Raw genomic sequence first — 19,966 nt, forward strand, 5'->3', positions numbered from 1 at the left:
AGGTCTTTGGCCCACAAACAGCGTTCAGGGAATCATAAAAGCACTTTGAATTGTTACTATCAGCACAAAACTGAATTTCATTTGCCTTCTTATTGAGCCAAGAATCCTACATCTCTGTAAGCTCTGCTTGCACTTTACTTTTGATGGAGTCAAATGCTGCCTTCTTAGAGATGGAAAAACCATTCTGACAGTAAACCCTGTGAAGTTCTATTTTTCATTTAGTAGATTCTGAATTTTCCCATCATTTTCATCAGATTAATCCTGATATCTGTGAGTGTTCAGGACCAGATGAGCAAATGATGTGCTGTATACCAAATATCTGAAAGCTGCCTACTCCTTTTCTGCTCCACTGTTGCCATCCATGGGTTGGCTCAACTTTCTCTCTAAGTCAGCAATAGCAACAGTCATTTATTACTGAAGACTTGTGCATCTCATAACCTCATCACCAACATTGTCTTCCATTTACCTAAATGCAATGAAACTTCATGGACATACCCTTGCAGCAAACATTGGCATTTAATATACTATGTTACTATAAGGAGAAGAGACAGACAAAATGTAAGAGTGATGAAGGTGATGTGTAATACAAAGTACTGGACCAATCAAAGACTTATCCTCTCCAAGCTAAACATTTGCATTCAACAAAAGTGGCATCCCCAAGGTAAGAAGGCTATCAGAAGACTCAACAGCAACAGATTACTTCTCATTGTATGAACAGTTTCTTAAAATAATTCCTTTTATATCATTGAAAGTAGGTAATTACTTGAAAGCAGAAAATCCATTTTTCCAAATGTTTCTATTTATGTCAAAGCCACCACCATTTTTCTAATCTCCACCTTATAACCTTGGTATTATCCTTGAGTCCTTACAATCACTCACCACACAGTCCAGTCAGTTGCCAAATATTACTGTTTTTACCACTATCATCTCTTGCATCTGACCCCTTCTTTTTACTCATATAATCATTATTTCATTCAGGCCATTATCACTTCTCACCTAAATGACTGCAGTAGCCTCCTGATTAGTTTCTTTGTCTTAGGTCTTTCCCTACTCCAGACCTATTCTTCATCCAGCAGTCAAATGTTTTTTCATTAAGTGCTGATCTGTCCATATGACTCCTCTACTCAATAAAATCCAGTGGCTTCCTAATGCTTCTAGAACAAAATATAAATTACTCTGATTGGCTTTTAAAGCTGTCACCTGGCCCTAACTTATCCATCCTTATTGTATATAACTCTCCATTCTACTCTCTATAGGGCAGGTAAACTATTATTCTCTCTTTCCCATACACAACACTTCATCTCTTTGTCTTTGCAATGCCTGTCCCCTAGGCCTGAAATGAATTCCTTCCTCCCTTCTCATAATACATGTTTCAATCACTACCTTCTACAGGAAACCTTTCTTGATACCCCCAAATGCTAGTGAACTTCCAAGCTACCTTTTATTTAACTGCTTTGTACTTAGCTTACATTTATTCTGTGTATACTTAAATATGGACATATTATCTCCTCTGATAGAATGCATGCTTCTTGAAAGCTGAGATTATTTTATTTCATTTTTTGTACTTGTATCCCTAGCACCTCACACAGTGCCTGACTAATAGTTGGTATTTTGTTAATTGATTGATGGAGAGAACTTCCCATGAACACAGTGGAGAAAGAGATCAAAATGGATCTTCTTCTCTTGGTTCATCCAAATGGCACTTCTAATCTTTACCACTGAGATTGAACTAGATTTTTAATCTTTTTTTCTGGAATAAATTCAGTCTCATAATTCACCATGAGACAAGCTTTTAGTGATTCCCTAAGAGCATTCACCAAGATGAGATACAATTTAGATGAGGGTTCAAAATCCTCCCTCCAAACATTTTCCAAAAAGCAATAAAAATAAGTCAAGTCAGGTCAAGACAAGCCAACAAGCACTTACAAAGCATCTACTGTGTGCCAGACACTGTAAAAAGTGTTAATGATTTAAAGAAATACAAAAAATAGTCCTTGCCCTGAAGGAGCTTACAATCTAAGGGAAGGAGGAACAACACTCTAGAATTATGGACAATTAAGATACGAACAGGATAAATTGAAGATAATCTCAGAATGAAGGCATTAGCATTAAGAGGCTTGGGGAAGGGGCAGCTAAGTGGCGCAGTGGATAAAGCACAGGCCCTGGATTCTGGAGGACCTGAGTTCAAATCCAACCTCAGACACTTAACACTTACTAGCTGTGTGACCCTGGGCAAGTCACTTAACCCCAATTGCCTCACCAAAAAAAAAAAAAAAAGAATGTGAAATTTTAATTGAGACTTGAAAGAAGTCAGGGAAGGTGGGACATGGAAATAAGGAGGGAGAGCATTGGGAGCATGTATAACAGCCAATAAAAATGTATGGAGTTGGGGCAGCTAGATGGCCCAGTGGATAAAGCACCAACCCTGGATTCAGAAGGACCTGAGTTCAAATCCAGCCTCAAACACTCGACACTTACTAGTTGTGTGACCCTGGGCAAATCACTTAACCCCCATTGCCCCATTTTAAAAAAAAGTATGGAGTCAAGAAAAAGTCCTATGAGGAACGGCAAAGAGGAGAGTGTCAATAGATCAAAGAATATGTGGAGTATAGGAATATTTAAGGTGTAGGAAAATTGAAGGGCAGGAATGGGCCAGGTTAAGAAGGGCTTTAATATCCATTTTTATCTTATATCTGATGCTGGAGATAACAGGGAGCCATTGAAGTTTACTGAATAGGAGAAGTGACATATTCAGGCCAGGGCTTTCAGAAGATCACTTTGATAACTGAGTAGAAGATGGACTAGATTAATAAGAGGCTTGAGAAAGGGAGACCAACCAGCAAACTGTTGCACTGGTCCTGGGGGGGAGGGGGCAGATAAGGGCCTGCATCTCAGTGGTAGCAGTGTCAAAAAAGTGAAGGCCCATAAGAGAAATGTTTCCATTGTAGAATGGAGAGGACTTGGCAACATATTGGATATGGGGAGGTGAGAGATAATAAAGAGCTGAGGGTCATACCTAGTTGCCTAGAAGAATGACACTGCAAACTCATACATCCCCCAGTATGAACTGAAAAGAAACGATTTACATGTTTTCAAGCCTCGCACAGGGGTGAACAGAGACCTAGTTCTTGCTAACATTCTCACTATGAAAAGGAAAAGAGAGTGGGTGGGTCTTGGACCAAAGTCTTTTTATATTTCTGCCTTAAATGCAGAGACAAAAAAAGGAGATAAGGCTATAAAGTGTGTGTGTTGGTTGGCAATTGGAATATCTTATAAAATCAGAGATTTAGAGGACATATAGTCAAAATGTCATTTTACAAATGAGGAAACTGAGGTTCTGAGAGGTAAGTGACTTGACCACAGTTACCAGATAGTGAATGACAGGTGGGATTTGAACACAGGTCCTCTGATTCCAAATCCTAGTCTTTCCAGGGTACCACAATGCTTTCTGAGGTGGGGGGGGTGGACATCACTTCCACAAGTCTGCCCACTCAATGTTGCCCTTGTTCCAACTGAACTACTTGGATCTGGAGGCATTAGTCTTTCTGTAGGGCAGGAAACTTCCATTGCATTGGAACATGGAGGGACCACAGCTGGGCAGAATTCTTAATCTGGGTTTTGTCTCTGTTGCAAACAGACAAAAAACTGATTTAAGCTTAATTTGTTCACAGTCTATTCCGTTTGTATTTTGTAGTTATAAACCAACAAGTCTAGACCCTCTCCTAATGTTTTAGCAAGAATTAGGTTCTGGGGCCGCTAGGTGGCGCTGCAGTGGATAGAGCACCGGCCCTGGATTCAGGAGGACCTGAGTTCAAATCCGGCCTCAGACACTTGACACTTACTAGCTGTGTGACCCTGGGCAAGTCACTTAACCCCCATTGCCCCGCCAAAAAAAAAAAAAAAAAAGAATTAGGTTTTATCCACCAAAGAAAATAGTTTGTTTGCCTTGTCTAGTGAAATTGATAGTATAAAATATCAAATTAATTGTCTCACTTTACTGAGTTTGTCTTGGGTTATTTCTGCTGGTTGGGTTTTAATTGATGACTCTTCAAATCAGTCAAATCTATCACAAATGTGTTGTAGGCAAAGATGAACATTTTATTTCTACAAGTCTTCCCTTCAAACATTCTAAAGCCTTTGTGTTTTTATAAAATTGTTTGCTAAACTGTTTTTTAATTATTGTGGCTATTTGTATATGAATTGCTATTGCACCCATTTTGGCAGTAAGCATTTATTATAATTAATTAATATCATATATACCAGGAAATAATTGACCATGTGGCAGTTAGCACAAGCAGGAGAAAAACCCCAAAAGACCCATGCTGTCTCTCAGAGAGACATCATGTGGTCTCAAGGAGAGTTCAAAAGCCCTACAATACCTACACTGTCCTAAGAGGAAGAGCACACAGCAAGGAACAGCATTCTGAGCCAAGAGAATGAGTCCAGGGAGCCAAGAAGAGGAAGCTTCCATGGCTATGGGTTTTATCCTCTTTTGATAGAGGCGGGTCATTGTACATAGACAAAGCTAATTGGTTAGCATCATTCAATTCCACTGGTTGACATTACTTGAGGGTGGTCCAAATTAAAATGAACTCTACAGGTTGACATAAGGGAAGAGTATACAAATATACCCTCACTGAAGGACAAAGGTGAAGTCCAGTTTCTAGATGTGGCTTAATTCCATCAGTTCACCGAGCTAGACAAAACATTTTCTGGAGTGTGTGTGTGTGTGGGGGGGACTGAAAGTCATTTCTGGGTCCCCTCAACAAATTCATTACTAATAATTGTGTTCTCACACATTGAATACTTTAGTCTATGTTGTGAGTAGTCTAAGATTGTCAGTATTGTAAGGGATGCCTAAGTTGACCTGAACATTGACTTTTAAGATAGTTAATTTCTTGTCAACCAGCTTCTCTTTTCCCAAGACTTATTTGTAGCTCTGTGTATTCTCTTCTAACTTGCACCTTTAAGGAAGCACTCTCAAAGCTTCCAGTGTGGACAGGAGGTGATTCCTAGAGGGAATGTATTTGAAGGTAGTAGGAAATGAGCCAGTGTTCCCCCATGAGGGCTTTTCTAAGCCAATGGGTTCAAGACATTAAACATGATAAAAAAAATTGTTGATGCCAAGAAGTTAAGGAAAGTAACTCAAATGTACCTGAGATGCGACAAGAATCACCACCACATCTTTTGAAGAATTCATCTTTTCCCCATTATATTTAACTAAAATTGAAGCCCTGCTTTGGGTTGCCCTCTCCAATTGAAGCTCTTGGTTAAATCATTAGAATGACTTCTTTTGGGCATGTTAACCTGTGTCCATTATATAACTATCTTTTATCCCTGAATTTTCAGTCCTTTGGGTTCCTGATTTCCATCACTACCCCACAGTTATTGGTCTGGTCCAAATTAATTTTAAAGCCTGGGCACCAGTGGACTTGGACTTTGGCTTCCATCACCAGAAATGTGCTATGCCTAACACCTGTTTTCAATCTTATGCTCCATTTCTCAAATCTTATTATATTGCTGGCTTTTCACACTTGGAGTCTCTCTCTAATATTTGTTTGCAAATTACTAACTAATTTGTCTCTCTATAATTACTGTAATTTTTTTAGCCTCATTTGTAGTAGTTCCTCCCTCCTGGTGGCATCTCTGCCAGTCCTGTTCATTCCACAAAATGGCCTAGGGTGTGGGAAGTTCTTTCTTATGTGACAAAAGACCAGTCTGCTGCCTTCAGTTAGGAAAAGGGTTGTTCTAGGAAAGCTACACTGTTATCTTTCACATGGAAGTATCCTCTGAGATTAGTAGCCTCTAGAATCTTGACTTAATAAATCGGACTGAGTACAAATTGAGCCCTGCATCTATTTAGAAAAATACCTCACCTTACATGAGATATTTCCATATTCTCTTTTACTTCACAATTTTGTTATTTCCAAAGCTTTTTTGTACTTTCAAGGAGTGACCCAAGTCACTTTGCCATCATTAACTAGCCTTATAACAGCCTTGTAGAGTAGAAGGATATTATTTCCCCCATTTCTCAGATAACAAAAAAGACATGGCAAAGAAGAATGAGAGACCCAAAAAAGCCTGAGGCAAAAAAGGAATATGACCTCATGATCACAATTGTTCATTTATTTAGTGAGCTAGTCATACTGAGACTCTGGCCATTAAATAGAGCTATAGTTATATATGTTAATATATCAATAAGGGAAAGACCTCCAATCTATTTTGGTATGGGAATGCCTTCCATTGATATGAATTGTGTATATGTGTATATAGATCTGTGCAGAGAGAAAAAGGAGAGAGAGAGAGACAAAGAGAGAGAGGACACCAAATTCACTTTTTTTCATAAAGCCCTATAAATTATCCAGACAGAAATCCCTTTAAAGGTTATTACCCCTAGAACTTCTGGAAGACCAAGGTACTTGGGAAAAGGTTTCAACGGGTTAACTAGGACATATATGAAATAAGCATTATTTGACTGCATCTTGCAAAGGAAAGGAAGCTGAACTTGGAGCTATCGATTCTAGGTTCAAATCTCGGGTCTGCCACTTACTACCTTTATGACCTTAGAATATTCACTTAACTTTTGTGGGTCTGTTTCCTAATATGCAAATGAGGGAGTTGAATGAGATTACCACTAATGTCCCATCCAGCTATACACCTATGGTCCTATGATAAATTCTTTTCATATATTCATTGTCAATCACTTGCTAGGCATGCCTTCCAGGTTTTCTTAGACTATCTGGGATTTGCCTGAGCATTTGGTTGGCCTGCAAGTGAAGAATTTTACCTACAAGTGCCATTTTATCTTTTAAATCACATTCCCAAAGTTCACAGATCATATCTTTATGAATTGCTGGTAATGGTGCCCCACACCTTATTTTGCACCAGAGTAGTTATTAATTATGATTAATGTGCTAGAATACCAACTAATCTTCCAGCCAGAGTTAAAGACCGTCAAGTTATCACCCTGAAATAAAGTTGCAGTCATCTATTGTTCACTTCTGCTAAGTAGGCAATCACAAGGTATTCCACCAAATATCCATTGTCTCCAAATTGATGTCTTTTTACATCAAATATACTCTTTCAGTCAAGGCAGGAATTGTCCAACCTCCAGACACACGGTCACTCAGCAGTTGTCTGAGGTCAACCCATTCAAAAAGTGGCAACCCTAATAAGCAGAGTGGAAAGACTCTCTCAGATCATTTTTAGAGCTATATAGTTGGGAAGCTATTGTTCATTCATCCATCTATAAAATATTAAAGAACCTATTAATTATTTCAGAAATCTTGTTGAGGCAGAGGGAAGATATCATAAATTTTTCTGGGCCAATTTAGCCCGACCCCCAAAGACTACCACTAAATCAGAATTCTCATCAACTTCAAAGAGTGTTCAATACTCAGGCTTCCTGTGCACACTGGGGAAAGATAGATCTGCCCTTCATTTTTAAAGCTACTAACTTGCCTGTCCTGTTTACTTTAAAGCTTTCTCATGGTGCTACCCAATTTTTACTTTAATAAACATTTCTCTTGTTCTGTCTGTGAAACATGAACAGTCTGGTCCTCTACCCCTCTTAACATGCTCTGATTTTAAATGCAGAAGAAAGATCGAGGGAACAGAGAGATCACTGAAATTTGGGAAGGAGCAGACCTTGGAGAGAGGTGACCTGAATGTAAAGCCAGATCACAATATCACCGGTGGTATGCTAAAGTGGTCACTCAAGACAGCGACACCTATCAGAGGCAACCCCTCAGGCAGGTTTCGGGACATTATGCCATAAATAGCTGAGGCAAGAGTGATCGATTTATGTGCCCTGAATCCAGAGGTTGCCTTTACCAGAATTCAGCAATAGCATCCTCACTGCAAAATATTTATTAAGGGTTTCTCACTACACAAGTGACAGCAAGTAGCCACCATCCTTTACCATAAGCAAAATAAGATTCATGACTAAAAATAGTTATATTTAGAAAATATAAAATGCTAGACAGATGCCAAGTAATATGTTAACATTTTTGCAGGGTACGGCTCCTGGTGGATGAAGGCTATGAAGACAAACTTCTGGTTGCTCATGACATACATACTAAACATCGGTTAATGAAATATGGAGGTCATGGCTACTCACATATCCTCACTGATGTAGTTCCTAAGATGTTAATTAGAGGCATATCTGAGGATGCAATTGAGAAGATACTAGTAGAGAACCCTAAACAATGGCTAACTTTCAAATAGTAATATCATTTTGTACATGAAACTAACAGAGAAATTCCAACTATTTGAAACTAAGCTCCCCAAAATTGGGGAGGACTGGGGTAAATCTATGGGAAGTTGTCCAGAGAGCCCCCCCCCCCAGGGCTAATCAGCTTTCTTTTTATTAGAATAATGAGAGGTTTGCCATATCTCTGAATCTGGCTACATCTAATACCTGTTTCCCTTAAAAAAAAATAGAGAAATATCTATTCCCAAATAGTGATTTTAATCCTATACCTGCAGAATCATTAGACTCTTTTGAAGATTCATCAGCTGCACTACTTGAGAAAATTTAAACTGTTTCCAGTTAAATTACCCCCCTCTGGAGCAATTTGAGGTTTCTTGTAATATTGATGATCCTACTAATTATCCTGCTGTTCTTTAATTAATGCTTAATGAATAATATGGCACTATAAAGTAGCTTCTGTAGCAACTGAACTTGAGATTCTGTTTCCTCTTTAAGAGATACTATCACATAGCTACCAATCCACAAATGCTGAAGAATATTTTAAATGACATATCCAATGTGCATTTTCTCTCTCGTACACATACACAAACAATAAAACCAGGCCCCTTTCCTCACTGCATTCAGACTTCCATGTCTGTTTTGTTCTAAATTTTGTTCTCATGCTTTTGGAAATGTGTAAGCATGAACCACATGGATACTTGCTCTGAATTATAAAAATGCAATAATAAAAGTTGAAATCTATTACATAATAGAGTTTAATGAATCATCATCATTACATGTATAACAAAGGCCACAATTTAATTGGTTTGTAAGATATGATGCTAAATAAATGAATAAATAAATAAAAGAAATGTTTGCCTTATATGTTTTCCCATTTCTTTTGTATACTTTTTGAGTCTTTTTCTCCAAGCCTAAACAGGGGTAAGCAATGCTTATTTATCTGAAGAAAAGGTCATATCTATTAGAAATGATAATCTTGATTTTTAGAGCTTGGTATCCAGCTCTGGGTTGTTGGTTGGGTTTTTTGTTTGTTTGTTTGTTTGTTTGTTTGTTTTCCTGTGGAATGAAGTCCTTTATTAACTCCTTGGTGTACTCTGCTCCTAAAATAAATCTTTTGCTTGAATGCTTACTTTTATAATTGATATACACAGTTTCCTCACACCTTGCTTCCAGTTTCCTCTGTAGTAAACATACACATCCACAATTGTCAAGGTCCCTCAAGTGGAAGGGAAGTTCATTTTAATCTTTTTTATGAAATATCTCAACATTAGAAAGACCAAAGAGTATTAACCATTCCACTTGGTCAGTATCTTCATGCTTTTCATCTGGTAAATCGTGGTATTTGACCAGACAGACACGTTACTGGGGAAAACAGGAACTATAAATAAATATATTGATGAACAACAATAATGCTTTTTTGAGATCTTGGTGAGGCTACCTTAGAGGTTTACTGAAAAATAAGCATAGCTGAGCATGGGGATAACCCACAGACTTGGGATGGAACTGTCCCAAGAGGGACAAACCAAAGGGACAAACTAGTTTCCTGAAAAAAGCAGAAAGGACATATATGATTCCCTCGGCAATGAAACAAGTGGGTTAAATATTTTTAAAATTTCTGTTCCTGGAAGATATTTGTCAAGGGATCTTCAAAGGCAAATAGCAAGGAATAGATTTTTCATCATTATGGGGGAAGTTGTTTGACAGGTCAGAGTATGACAACACGTACTTTATATCTTTCACTTGGTAGATTAAAGAGATGGCTTTTGGCGGTACATATTAACCAGAAAGGCTGGATTTTGGCCTCTAACTGCTCTCAAAATCTACATTAGTGTCAGTTTCAGTCCACCTCTGAAACAAGAACAAATTGATAGCTCAAATACATGTAATACATCAACATTGAAGGAGAAGCCACTTTGTTACTGCAAGCCTAATGTTAATAGCCTACCACAGACTCTGGGATAAACTCTTGGTCAGAATAAGAGAGGAGTGGTCCAATAGAAAGGAAAATGTGCTCCAGACCATCTTTAACCTATGCAAAATAATATTCTCTTTTGAAATTGTTAACAGGAGCCATTTTCACTAAGAACTATTGTTTTGGTACTCCATGTGTTTTTGACATTCAAAATAATTCAAATACCATATATAGTTTACTTTTTAAAAATGTAGTTCTCTAGACTCTATATCCACTGTGCCTAAGCCACATATAATATATATATATACATTATATATAATGTACATATTATATATAATATATATTGTGTATAAAATATATACATCTTGTTATATTGATAATACATCTATCTGTTAATTTTGAAATAACCTCAGTAAGGGTTTGAAGGCATCACAAACTGTCCCCTTGGTAATTCATGCAGAGGCTCAAATTAAGCCTTTGTGCATCAATAACCTTTTGTTCCATCCCAGGGCATGAGAGGTGGGAATGAGGAAGAGGACTGTAATCTGGATTTAGACTGAAAAAGAAATGCTTTTGCCTTTTGAAGGAAGTGTAGATTTTTTATATGGACTCAATATCTATATTGACAAGATGAACAATTATGAAGCTATCTAAACACTGTAGATACTTACACAGGTTTCTTAGCACATTTACAAGACAATTCAATCTCACATTCTAGATCTGTTTCTAAAAATCATCATTAGAGAGAGGGGGAAACCAAATTAACAAAAATTAAATGATGTGGCAATAATACAAGGTTTGAGAAATACTTCCCCCCAAATCTAGAACATTCCAGGTTAAGGCTTAAAGCTGAATCATTCCTAAGTTTACATGTAAAAGTAACAAAAATACAAGGCAAACAATTTCTTTGGAAAGAAACAATATGATTTCCTTCAAACCTTCCTTTTAGATTAAAATCATCCCTCACCACACTCTAAGTGGCCTCCAGGTATCATAATTAGCAGGTAAACTCACAAGAACCAAAGCTGACATATGGATAAAAGCAGCAATATCATAATACACCAAAGTATCATATATATTGAAGAAATAATTCAGTCTAGTAGATTTTTCTATAAAAAGTTGTGATCTCTATAGGACTTCATTCACATGGACACTAACATTAAGGAGTATTTGCTTTGGCGGCGGTAGTGGATCACACATCTGCGTATCTTGCTTTTAATTTTTTTTTTTAACATAAGGTTTTGTGTTTGTTTTTTTTTTTCTGAGTTGTACAGATGTGTCAGGTAGCATTTGATTTCCCCCCTCCCCCCAACACACACACACACACACTATTGAGGTGCCCCACTGTTGGTATCCACTGGGATTCTTGATTCACAGGCGTGAGCTGTTATGGATCCAGTGCTCAGATTCAGAAGAAATAAGTTTAGTTTCCGAATTATCAGTCCGCATAAATAATAAATCCAGAAAACGTGCTGTATTTGTTGTTATTCCCTCCATGTGCTTTTCCTCCATCTAATTTTATGTAGACTTCATCTCCTGGCTCCAAATGGAGAACCACACTGTTACTGGCATAGTCGTAATTCTGATCAGCGTCCTGAGCAATTGCGCTAGCACGGACCTATGTAAAACAGACATGCAGTTAAAATGATTGTTAAAAAGTTAGAATACTTCCTTCTAGTACTCAAAGTCCTACACTTAAATGAGGGTTGTGGATTTTTCTACACTTCCTTTAATATGACCCTATACAGCACAGAAATTTATATATTTAGTCTAAAGCCCTTACTGGAAAAGAATGATGTCATCATACCATGGTTTCCACTCCCTCACAGTCCTGTTGCACAAATCTTGAGGACAGCACAGTGTCGAGGCTCCATTCAGCTTCCTCATCAGTTTTGACTACTAGCTATCATCACCATTGTGACATTGTGACTTGAAATAATTAAAAAAAAAATTTTCCTCCTCTTTGAAAAATTTCTCTCCTGTCCCAATTCCACTCACCCATCCAATGTCTCTTCCTCAAGTAAGAAAAAAAATCACTTAAGTTTCTTGTATTTTAATTTAAACCACCATTAACAGTCTGATGAGAGACCAGAAGAATATGAGACAATTTGTGACTGCATTGCATTAGTCTTCACTTTTGGAACTTAGCACAGTGCTTGGTAGATTGTAAGCACTTAATAAATGCCTATTGCCTTAGGGCCTTAGTGGAAAATTCTGTAAGATTTATGGTAGAAAAGGACCCAAGGAACTACTTCTTGGAATTAAAAATAATTTTTTAAAATGCTATATATAAGCAAACCTCATAGCAAAAATATATTCTGAAAGAACTGAGCAGATTCTAGAGAAGATTCTTTTTAAATCAACAGATCTGTTGGATCCTAGGAACCTTATAAATATAAAAGAAAAGAAATCTGTAGTATGGGCTTATAGTTTACAAAAACCTGAGATGAAGGCGATGGTGGTGGTGGTGGTGGTGGTGGCCAGCACACCCCCACACACACATACACACACATATATATGAGAGAGAGCATATTAAGTTTGTCAAAGTACTTGACATATGGTATATCACTATATCACTTGATCCTACAAACAACCCTGTTAGGTACGTGCTATCATTATCCTTATTTTATGGATAACTCAAATAAGACTCTGTGGCCTGGTCAGGGTCATACAACTATTAAGTGTCTGAGGTAGGATTTGACCTTGGGTCTTCCTTACTCCAAGACCAGCATTCTATTGTACCACCCAGACAAGAGAAGTCCTGATATCATGCCACTTTAGTAACTGACCTCATCTAACATCTTTGGTTAGGCGATCTAAGTTTGTTTGGAGTTCCTTTTTCTCTATATTGATCTTTCTGAGCACCATAGTTTAGCCAGGCAATGCTAGCATGTCCCCCTAAATCAATGAACTAACCTGAGCATAACCTAACAGATATAAAAAGAACTAAATTCCCATTATTTAAGGGCTCTACGTTGCTTAGAATGTGAATTCTCTAATTGAATGTACTTTTATCATTTGATGGCTGTAAACGTGTCGTTTCCTTTTGGTTTTCTGTATGTAAGCTGCTCATGAATCGGGTCTGTGATCTCATTAGTGAGTTGATAGGCATTTGCAAACAGTCAAATTGCCCATCATATCAACGGATATGAACATTCTGTCACATCTACAACTCAAATTAGGCTTCAGATTCATTTAGTTCTGTTTTGGTTCTGCCTCGTAAAGCATTTCAGTAAGCATATTTGTAGGTGATTTATTTGAGTAAAACTTCTTCCTCTTTGTGACTAGTTAGTATAAACTATAATAGTCACACCTCCCCAAGTAAAGGAGCTGAGGATAAAATGCCTTTGCAAGCCTCAACTAAGTAATAATAGATGACAGTGAACAATATACTGAATTTTATCATTTCACAAATTGGAGAGGGAGGGGCAGAAAATGACCCATAAGTCAAGAATTTCCTTGCCTTCCCTTAGAATTTCAAATGATAGGTTTTCAGATTTAAATTTTCATGTAGAATAATATCACATTAATGCTGAAATGTTAAAAGAGGAGAAACCTCTTTGACATTGCTGAACTCAAAAAGTAATTTGAGTAAGGAAGGGGGTGGAGGGTAGAAATCTTTTTAGGTATCACATACCAAAGGGTAAGAAGAGCTCAAAGACAGTAGAACAGTTTAACACTATACAAACTTGTACTTATATTTTGTATGATGATGCCAATATACCACGTGATTATACTTAGGAATATTCACACAAATATATATATATATATATATATATATATATATATATATATATATATGTATATATATACCAGTTGGGTGAAATGATCTGTTTTGACTATTAAATAATAATAATTGAACCACAAAAAATTTCCTGGGAATTAATTACCATTTGGAAGAGTTAATCACCTTGAGTCATTGACTCCATCTAGTTGTTATTCCCCAGAAAACCCCCTACCCATATGATGTTACTATTTGCAACAGACATTAAAAACAAACAAAAAAAATGATGAGGTTTTAATGGGTGGTGAAAAAGAAATCCTATAATAATTCTTTGTACCACTGGGTAGAAAAAAATCCATTCATGTGTTTAGCAATCCAGTATATAATTAATAGCTGTTAATAGGATTTACATAACATTTTATATTTGGGATAATAGACTTAAGTATATTTTGCAGTTTAATGGTTTAAATATTAAGTACATCCTCCAGAAGGCCTGTCAGGGCTAAGAATCATTCTGTCTATTAAAATCATATGATTTATATGTGATAGTCCTTAATATATAAACCAATTTCTATTCAGTTGTGTATCCCCACAAAATCCTGTAAATGCATTAGTTTGATCCCTCATTCCGGCATTTTACCCCTTGCAGTTTTCCCTTCCTTTGTTTGGAAAAACCAGTGTAATTTCTTTTTAATGTCTGAGAAGAATCCCATAAGACTGTAAAAGACTCTGCTACAAGACCTTCCAAATTAAACAATTATCATTCTCTAGTATACTTGATACCATTTAATATGCCTGCCCACCTCATCATATTGCAAAGGTATAATGGGACCTGGAAACTGCAAACACATAGGAGTCAGCTCTGTGGCTTCAGCAATTCTTTAAGCTCTCAGACTATTAAGGGTAATATATTCACCCTGGAGATGATTTTGAATTCCTAAATTTACACTGATTGGGATGTTTTCTTGGGAATGTGATGCTTTCTGCATGTTCATCCCACTATCATGAGTGTATCACTATGTAATCCACCATCTTTTCTGTATTACATGTTACCTAAAAATTTGCTTTTATCTTCCAGTATTTCCCAAAGTCCATAAAAAGATAAATATACTACAGCAATCACACCAGTAACTATCTACCCACTAAAAGAGTCATCTTGAAGATAAGATCAGCAACTGAAGTTAAATTCTAAAGAAAGAAAAACATCTGTATGATTAAATTAGCCATTTCTGATCTTTTTCTGCTTTCATTGGTTAGTTTATTGTGGTTTAAAAAGCAGCAGTAGTACTTTCAATGGAAAAACAATCTTTTATTCTTAAGATTTCCTGCCTAATTGAAGGTATACAAGAATTTCTTTCTGTTTTTTTTTTTACTTCTAACTTGAATAATTTTGTTCTTAGCCTATTCTAAACAACAAAAGAGACAAAAATATAAAGATAAATGTAAGCTTATTTGGTGAGACCAAAAACAAACAAAAACCTAGCTATATCCCTCTCAGTGGTAAGTTTATCAAAGTAAGACAGAATGAGTTGTTTTATAATTATCTTATTATTAAAGGTTTATCATTAGAGAACAATATTTATGGCAGGCATTTGCTAATTTAATCAATTGCTACTGAAGTCCTCATAATTTCATTTTCATAGTACTTCTGAGGAACCATAAACAAAAGGTTAAGTGGCATATCAGATTAATTTACTGGCCTTTGATGTTTCCATCTGTGATCCTGCCTTCAACACAGATCATAAATGAAATGGTTCTAACATGATTCTGGCACAGTAGCATTCCTCTCTTTCCTGGATCATATTGCATTTTTTTGTTTATTTTATTTTATTTTTCCTCTCAAAATCCTCTTAATCTATAGAATATAACACTGACAGGGGTGCACAGGTTTGAGTTCTATGGACATAAATTAGGTTAGACAAGAAAAGGGGGTAGGATGGAAAATGGTTTTAAGAAATTATCAGAATGCTATATAATTTCGAAGTTGGGGCGGGGGAAGAAGGAACAGTACTTTTGTGGAATTCCCATCACATTTTCTGCCAGCAGCCTGGACTGTATAACAGAATGCATTATTTCACAACCAGGATAGTCTTATCTCTAAACCTACAGTAATCTTACTACTATATGGATTTTTTAAAAAAAAGAATTACCTGTTGCATACATCTTGCAGAATTAACTTATCTAAATGAGTTAAAGCATTACATTTTCTACACATCGACATAAATAAAGCTTGGCTATCTATTTTGCCTTCTCTTTCTGACTGTATAAAAGAGGCCTGTGTGTGTGTGAAACTCCACCAATGTAAGGATTAAAAACACCAAAGTAATTAGCCTTTGGAAGGAAAAAATAAAATAAAGGTTTTAATGGAGCCACTATAACATACACAAGCTCATTAGGTTAAAGATCAAATTTCAACTGTTTTAAATGGATTATTCTTCTGCTTTCTGTTCTATCGCCTGATGTCTAAAAAGTGAATGTTGTTTTTGTTTTTAATAAAAGCTGAATCTTATGATATCAATGAAGAATTCATTACATATACTTTCTTAAAACTTAATTTGTGTCCATAGAACTGAAACTTGTGCATTCCTGTCAGTGTTAAGTTCTATGGATTAAGTGGATTCTGAAAGGCAAAAGAAAAAAAAAAAGAAAAAAAATTAAACTACAAATGCAATAATGTTTTGATGTGCTTTTTTCCCCACTGTTGCCTCCACTGATGCTACCTATCACATCTCCATTTAGGAGATAAGTGCTTTTTTAAAAGGCATACTGATTGATAGTCTACCAATGTAAATATACCTCTCAGAGTATCATGACGCTCCAAAGGACCTACTTTCTTACATTGAGTCATATTGCCTTCAGCAATCGACCTATGACTATCCAGAGAATGCGAGAAAAATTCTATTTATTTTAATATCATCTTCATTCATAATAATTATAATACACATCCCTGCCAGTGCCTGCTGGTGGCAGTTTGCCTCTTTTTCTATTCCTTGGGCCCTGAAGGCCCTTTAAAGAAAGGGGCCTTTGTCCTTTTTGTTGAGCATCCAAGCCCCCTTCCCTTTTGGAAGGGATCGAGACCCAGATATCTGTCATCTGGCTTTTGTTTTCAAAAAACTGAAATGTGAATTAATCAAAGAAAGGCCTCTAGTGGTTGGGGGAAAGAGGAGTAAGGGTGACCTGAAGCCCTACTTGGTTGAGTAAATGGAGGTTCCAGCTGATGCCAGAGCAGTTAACCTAGGGGAAGCAGAGGGTCCCCATTAATTGCCACCCGATTAACATCGTGACTCTTCTCAAGACCAAGACACCTAGCGGGGTGTTGCAAGGTCTCTGAATGAGTTGACTGGGAGGGAGGTAGGCGCGTTTTTTAAAAACTGTAGTGGATGCTTTCCTCAGAGCGTCTTTGAAAAGAGGATTACAGTATTGTTTTCTGTCTCCAGCCGCTGCGCACGATCTCCATTTACAGCAGCAGCTCTCGACTGGAGAAAGAGCGAAAGGCGCTAGGAACACCATTAGTTCGTCCAAGTCAAGTGTGAGCCCAATTCACCCAAGGCTCTTCTGCCTCTGTGCGTGGGTAAGGCCGCTACGTCTTCCTGGGCTCTTCTACTCCCACCCTTAACGCAGCCGCGCGTGGGAGGAAGGAAGCCCTGCGCTCAGCTGGCCTCAGTCCTGGGCCCCGGGCCGGAGACGGGGAGGCTACGGAGTTCCTCCTCGGATGACAAGGGCTTCAGGCCGGCAGAGTAGCTTAGCGCAACCTGCGCTACTCTGCGCGCGTCCCCGCAGGCCCGCGAGGTGCGGTGTGGTGTTGGCCAGAGGAGACCCCCATCGACTTTCTGGCCTTTCTAATTTTCCTCTTCCTAGAAACATCCCCGGCCTCGGTCTTTCTCCTCCCTCTCCCTGGAATAGGGGTTTAATTTTTCACGCTCCCATCTTTTGTCCTAAGAAGCAGCTTGGGTCCCTTTGGCCACCGGGTCAGAAACCCGTTAAGCTTCTTTGCGCCCCTGCTCTGAGCATCTTCTGGGGACTTGGCTTTTTCCTCTACCGTTGATAGCCTCCGGTTCTCGGGAGAGCTTGCTGTCTTGGCGTTTCTGACCCCATTCGTCCCCTCTCTTCCAGATGATAAAGGTCCCAACTTTTTCAGCCTTGGGCAACTCCCCCCTGCGCACTGCCGCCCCTCGGATTGCTCCTAGATCTGACCTCTCCTGGGTTTGGAGGTTGGAAGCGGAGGAGTTGAGCTATCTCGAAGAAGTCTGGGATAGCCCTCTCTAAGCTGACCCGCAGTTCCACCGGCCGTCGGAAAAATTCCACCCCTGCCCCAATCGTGGGAGCCCTCAGTGCGACAGAGTCTCAGTCCTGAGTCCTGGTTACTTCTCCCCTTCCCCACTTCCTTTCCCGTTACCCCACCCCCAATTGTTTTCCCCAGATCTCCTCTACCTTCACCCTGCTCCCTTCTCCCTCAATGTCCCCCCTCTCTCCCGCCACGCTTTCTTTTCTCACCTGGTTGTTTTTGCAGAGATCAGCCCACATGCTGGTGCCATCCCCTCCGCGCATCAGGACGTGGTAGGTGAAGAAGTAGATGCCTGGGATGGAGCAGGTAAACTTGCCCGTGGTCGGGTCGTAGTGGTTGCCCAGATTGGTGACTACGTCGTCGAACTTGAGGACCTCGTAGCCTTCGTGTTGGCGCTTAAGGCCCGCGTAGAAGGCGATCTTGGGCACGGTGCTGTAGGTGGCGGCGCTGATGGCCCCGGCCGCGTTGAGCCCCGGAGCCCCGGGGGGCCCCGGCAGGCCCTGACGGCCCGGCTCCCCCTTCTCTCCGGGAGGCCCCACGGGGCCCGGCGGCCCGGGCTCTCCGGGTGGTCCGCGGGGGCCGGCTTTGCCCGGCCGGCCGGCTTCGCCTTTGGGTCCCTGAATGAAGGTGGGCAGCGATTGCATGAGGCCCCGGTCGGGGGTCGCTGCAGTGCTGGGCGCTTTGGTGCCCCCGTAGGGGTCGCACACCATGCGGCAGGTGCCCAGCATCTCGTAGTGCGCCGACGTGCCCGCCGAGCTCACCAGCACCGGGATCAGGATGACCAGCAGCAGGACCATCACCACCCCCAGGGCCCCGGCGGCGATCAGGCGCCTCCTGCTGCCCACCAACCGGCTCAGCGCGGGGCGATCCTCTTGTCTGCTTTTGGACAAAATTTTGAAGGCTGGGCGGGGACCTCCTCAGAGCCGAAAACGACCCCCTACGAACCCCCAACTCCCTTGGGCCACCGAGCGTCCGGCGGCTCTTCTCCTCCTCCTCTTCTTCCTCCTCCCTGCTGTGGCTACCGCTGGGGAGGGAGGGCGAGAGGGCGGGAGAAAGGTGACTTGAGTTGAAGTCCCAAGCTGTATGGGGAGGGGTGGGAGAGCTTGGGGGAGGGGGAAGGGTGACGAGGGCGCCCTCTCGCCTCCTCTGCACCCCTTCGCCCCTTCGCACCTGTGGCTGCTGCTGCTGCTGCTACTGCTCCGCCGCCGCTGCTGCCGCCGCCGCTACCGCCGCTGCTAGTGAAGCCTGTGCCGCCGCTGCAGCCGCCGCAGCAGCCGAGGGAGAGGGATCGCGGGGCAGAGAGGAACCGCCCGCCTCCTGGGGACCACCGGAGCCTCTCACACTTTTATGCTGCTGCTAGTCATCGACTTCTCCCCTTTTTTGCATACTATGCCAGTTCGAATCAACTTTCCGCCTGAAGTTGCTTTTGCCCCCCCCCCCTTTGCCTGTCGCGTTGTCTTCTCCCGGAGATCCTTCTTTCCAAGCCACCCCTCCCGCTTCTTCCCCCAAGCACAACTCTGAGACAGGCGCACGCGGGGTTGGGAGCGCGAGCTCAGCCGTGCGACTCCTGGAGCGTGCAAAGCCAATTGCCCGGAAGGAGCAGCAGCAGCCGCCGCCGCCGCAGCAGCCGCAGCGCCGGAGCCGCGAGCAGAAGCGGCGACCCCTTGCCTCCCGCTCCCACTGCCCTTCGAGGCACTAGAAAGCGGCGACGTGGAAGCAAAGAGCCAGCACGAGCCAGGAGAGGAGCGCTTCTCGGCCGGGCACACGGAGAGACTGAGAGCAGGATTCTGCTCCGATACCACCTGCCAGGAGAAGAGGGGGCTGACAAACGCG

At 40.3% G+C, this 19,966-nt stretch overlaps 2 protein-coding genes across 3 annotated transcripts in view; one reads left to right on the forward strand and one right to left on the reverse strand.

Moving 5' to 3' along the window:
* The window catches only part of PTER (phosphotriesterase related), a 47,531-nt gene extending 38,706 nt beyond the window's left edge, over window positions 1-8,825 (forward strand). For both annotated transcript variants that reach the window (XM_043967678.1, XM_043967677.1), the window contains one exon: window positions 8,016-8,825. In XM_043967678.1, coding sequence (XP_043823613.1) covers window positions 8,016-8,226 — 211 coding nt within the window. In that variant the 3' untranslated portion in view covers window positions 8,227-8,825. The remainder of the gene's footprint in view (window positions 1-8,015) is intronic.
* Window positions 8,826-8,949: 124 nt separating this feature from the next.
* On the reverse strand, window positions 8,950-19,063 carry C1QL3 (complement C1q like 3). The gene is made up of 2 exons (XM_043967679.1): window positions 18,343-19,063; window positions 8,950-11,742 (listed from the first exon to the last, which is right to left on the reverse strand). The coding sequence occupies exons 1-2, from the start codon at window positions 18,928-18,930 to the stop codon at window positions 11,563-11,565; spliced, it is 768 nt and encodes a 255-aa protein (XP_043823614.1). The 5' UTR covers window positions 18,931-19,063; the 3' UTR covers window positions 8,950-11,562.
* Window positions 19,064-19,966: the final 903 nt, after the last annotated feature.

Source organism: Dromiciops gliroides, chromosome 5 (assembly GCF_019393635.1).
Source record: "Dromiciops gliroides isolate mDroGli1 chromosome 5, mDroGli1.pri, whole genome shotgun sequence".
NCBI lineage: Eukaryota > Metazoa > Chordata > Mammalia > Microbiotheria > Microbiotheriidae > Dromiciops > Dromiciops gliroides.

Bases quoted from the DNA above. Each gene is read 5' to 3' on its own strand.
- C1QL3 (XM_043967679.1), bottom strand. From the start codon at position 18,930: ATGGTCCTGCTGCTGGTCATCCTGATCCCGGTGCTGGTGAGCTCGGCG. The intron at 11,743-18,342 runs GTGAGAAAAGAA...TGTTTTACATAG, and splicing joins ATCTCTGCAAAAACAACCAG to GTCCGTGCTAGCGCAATTGC.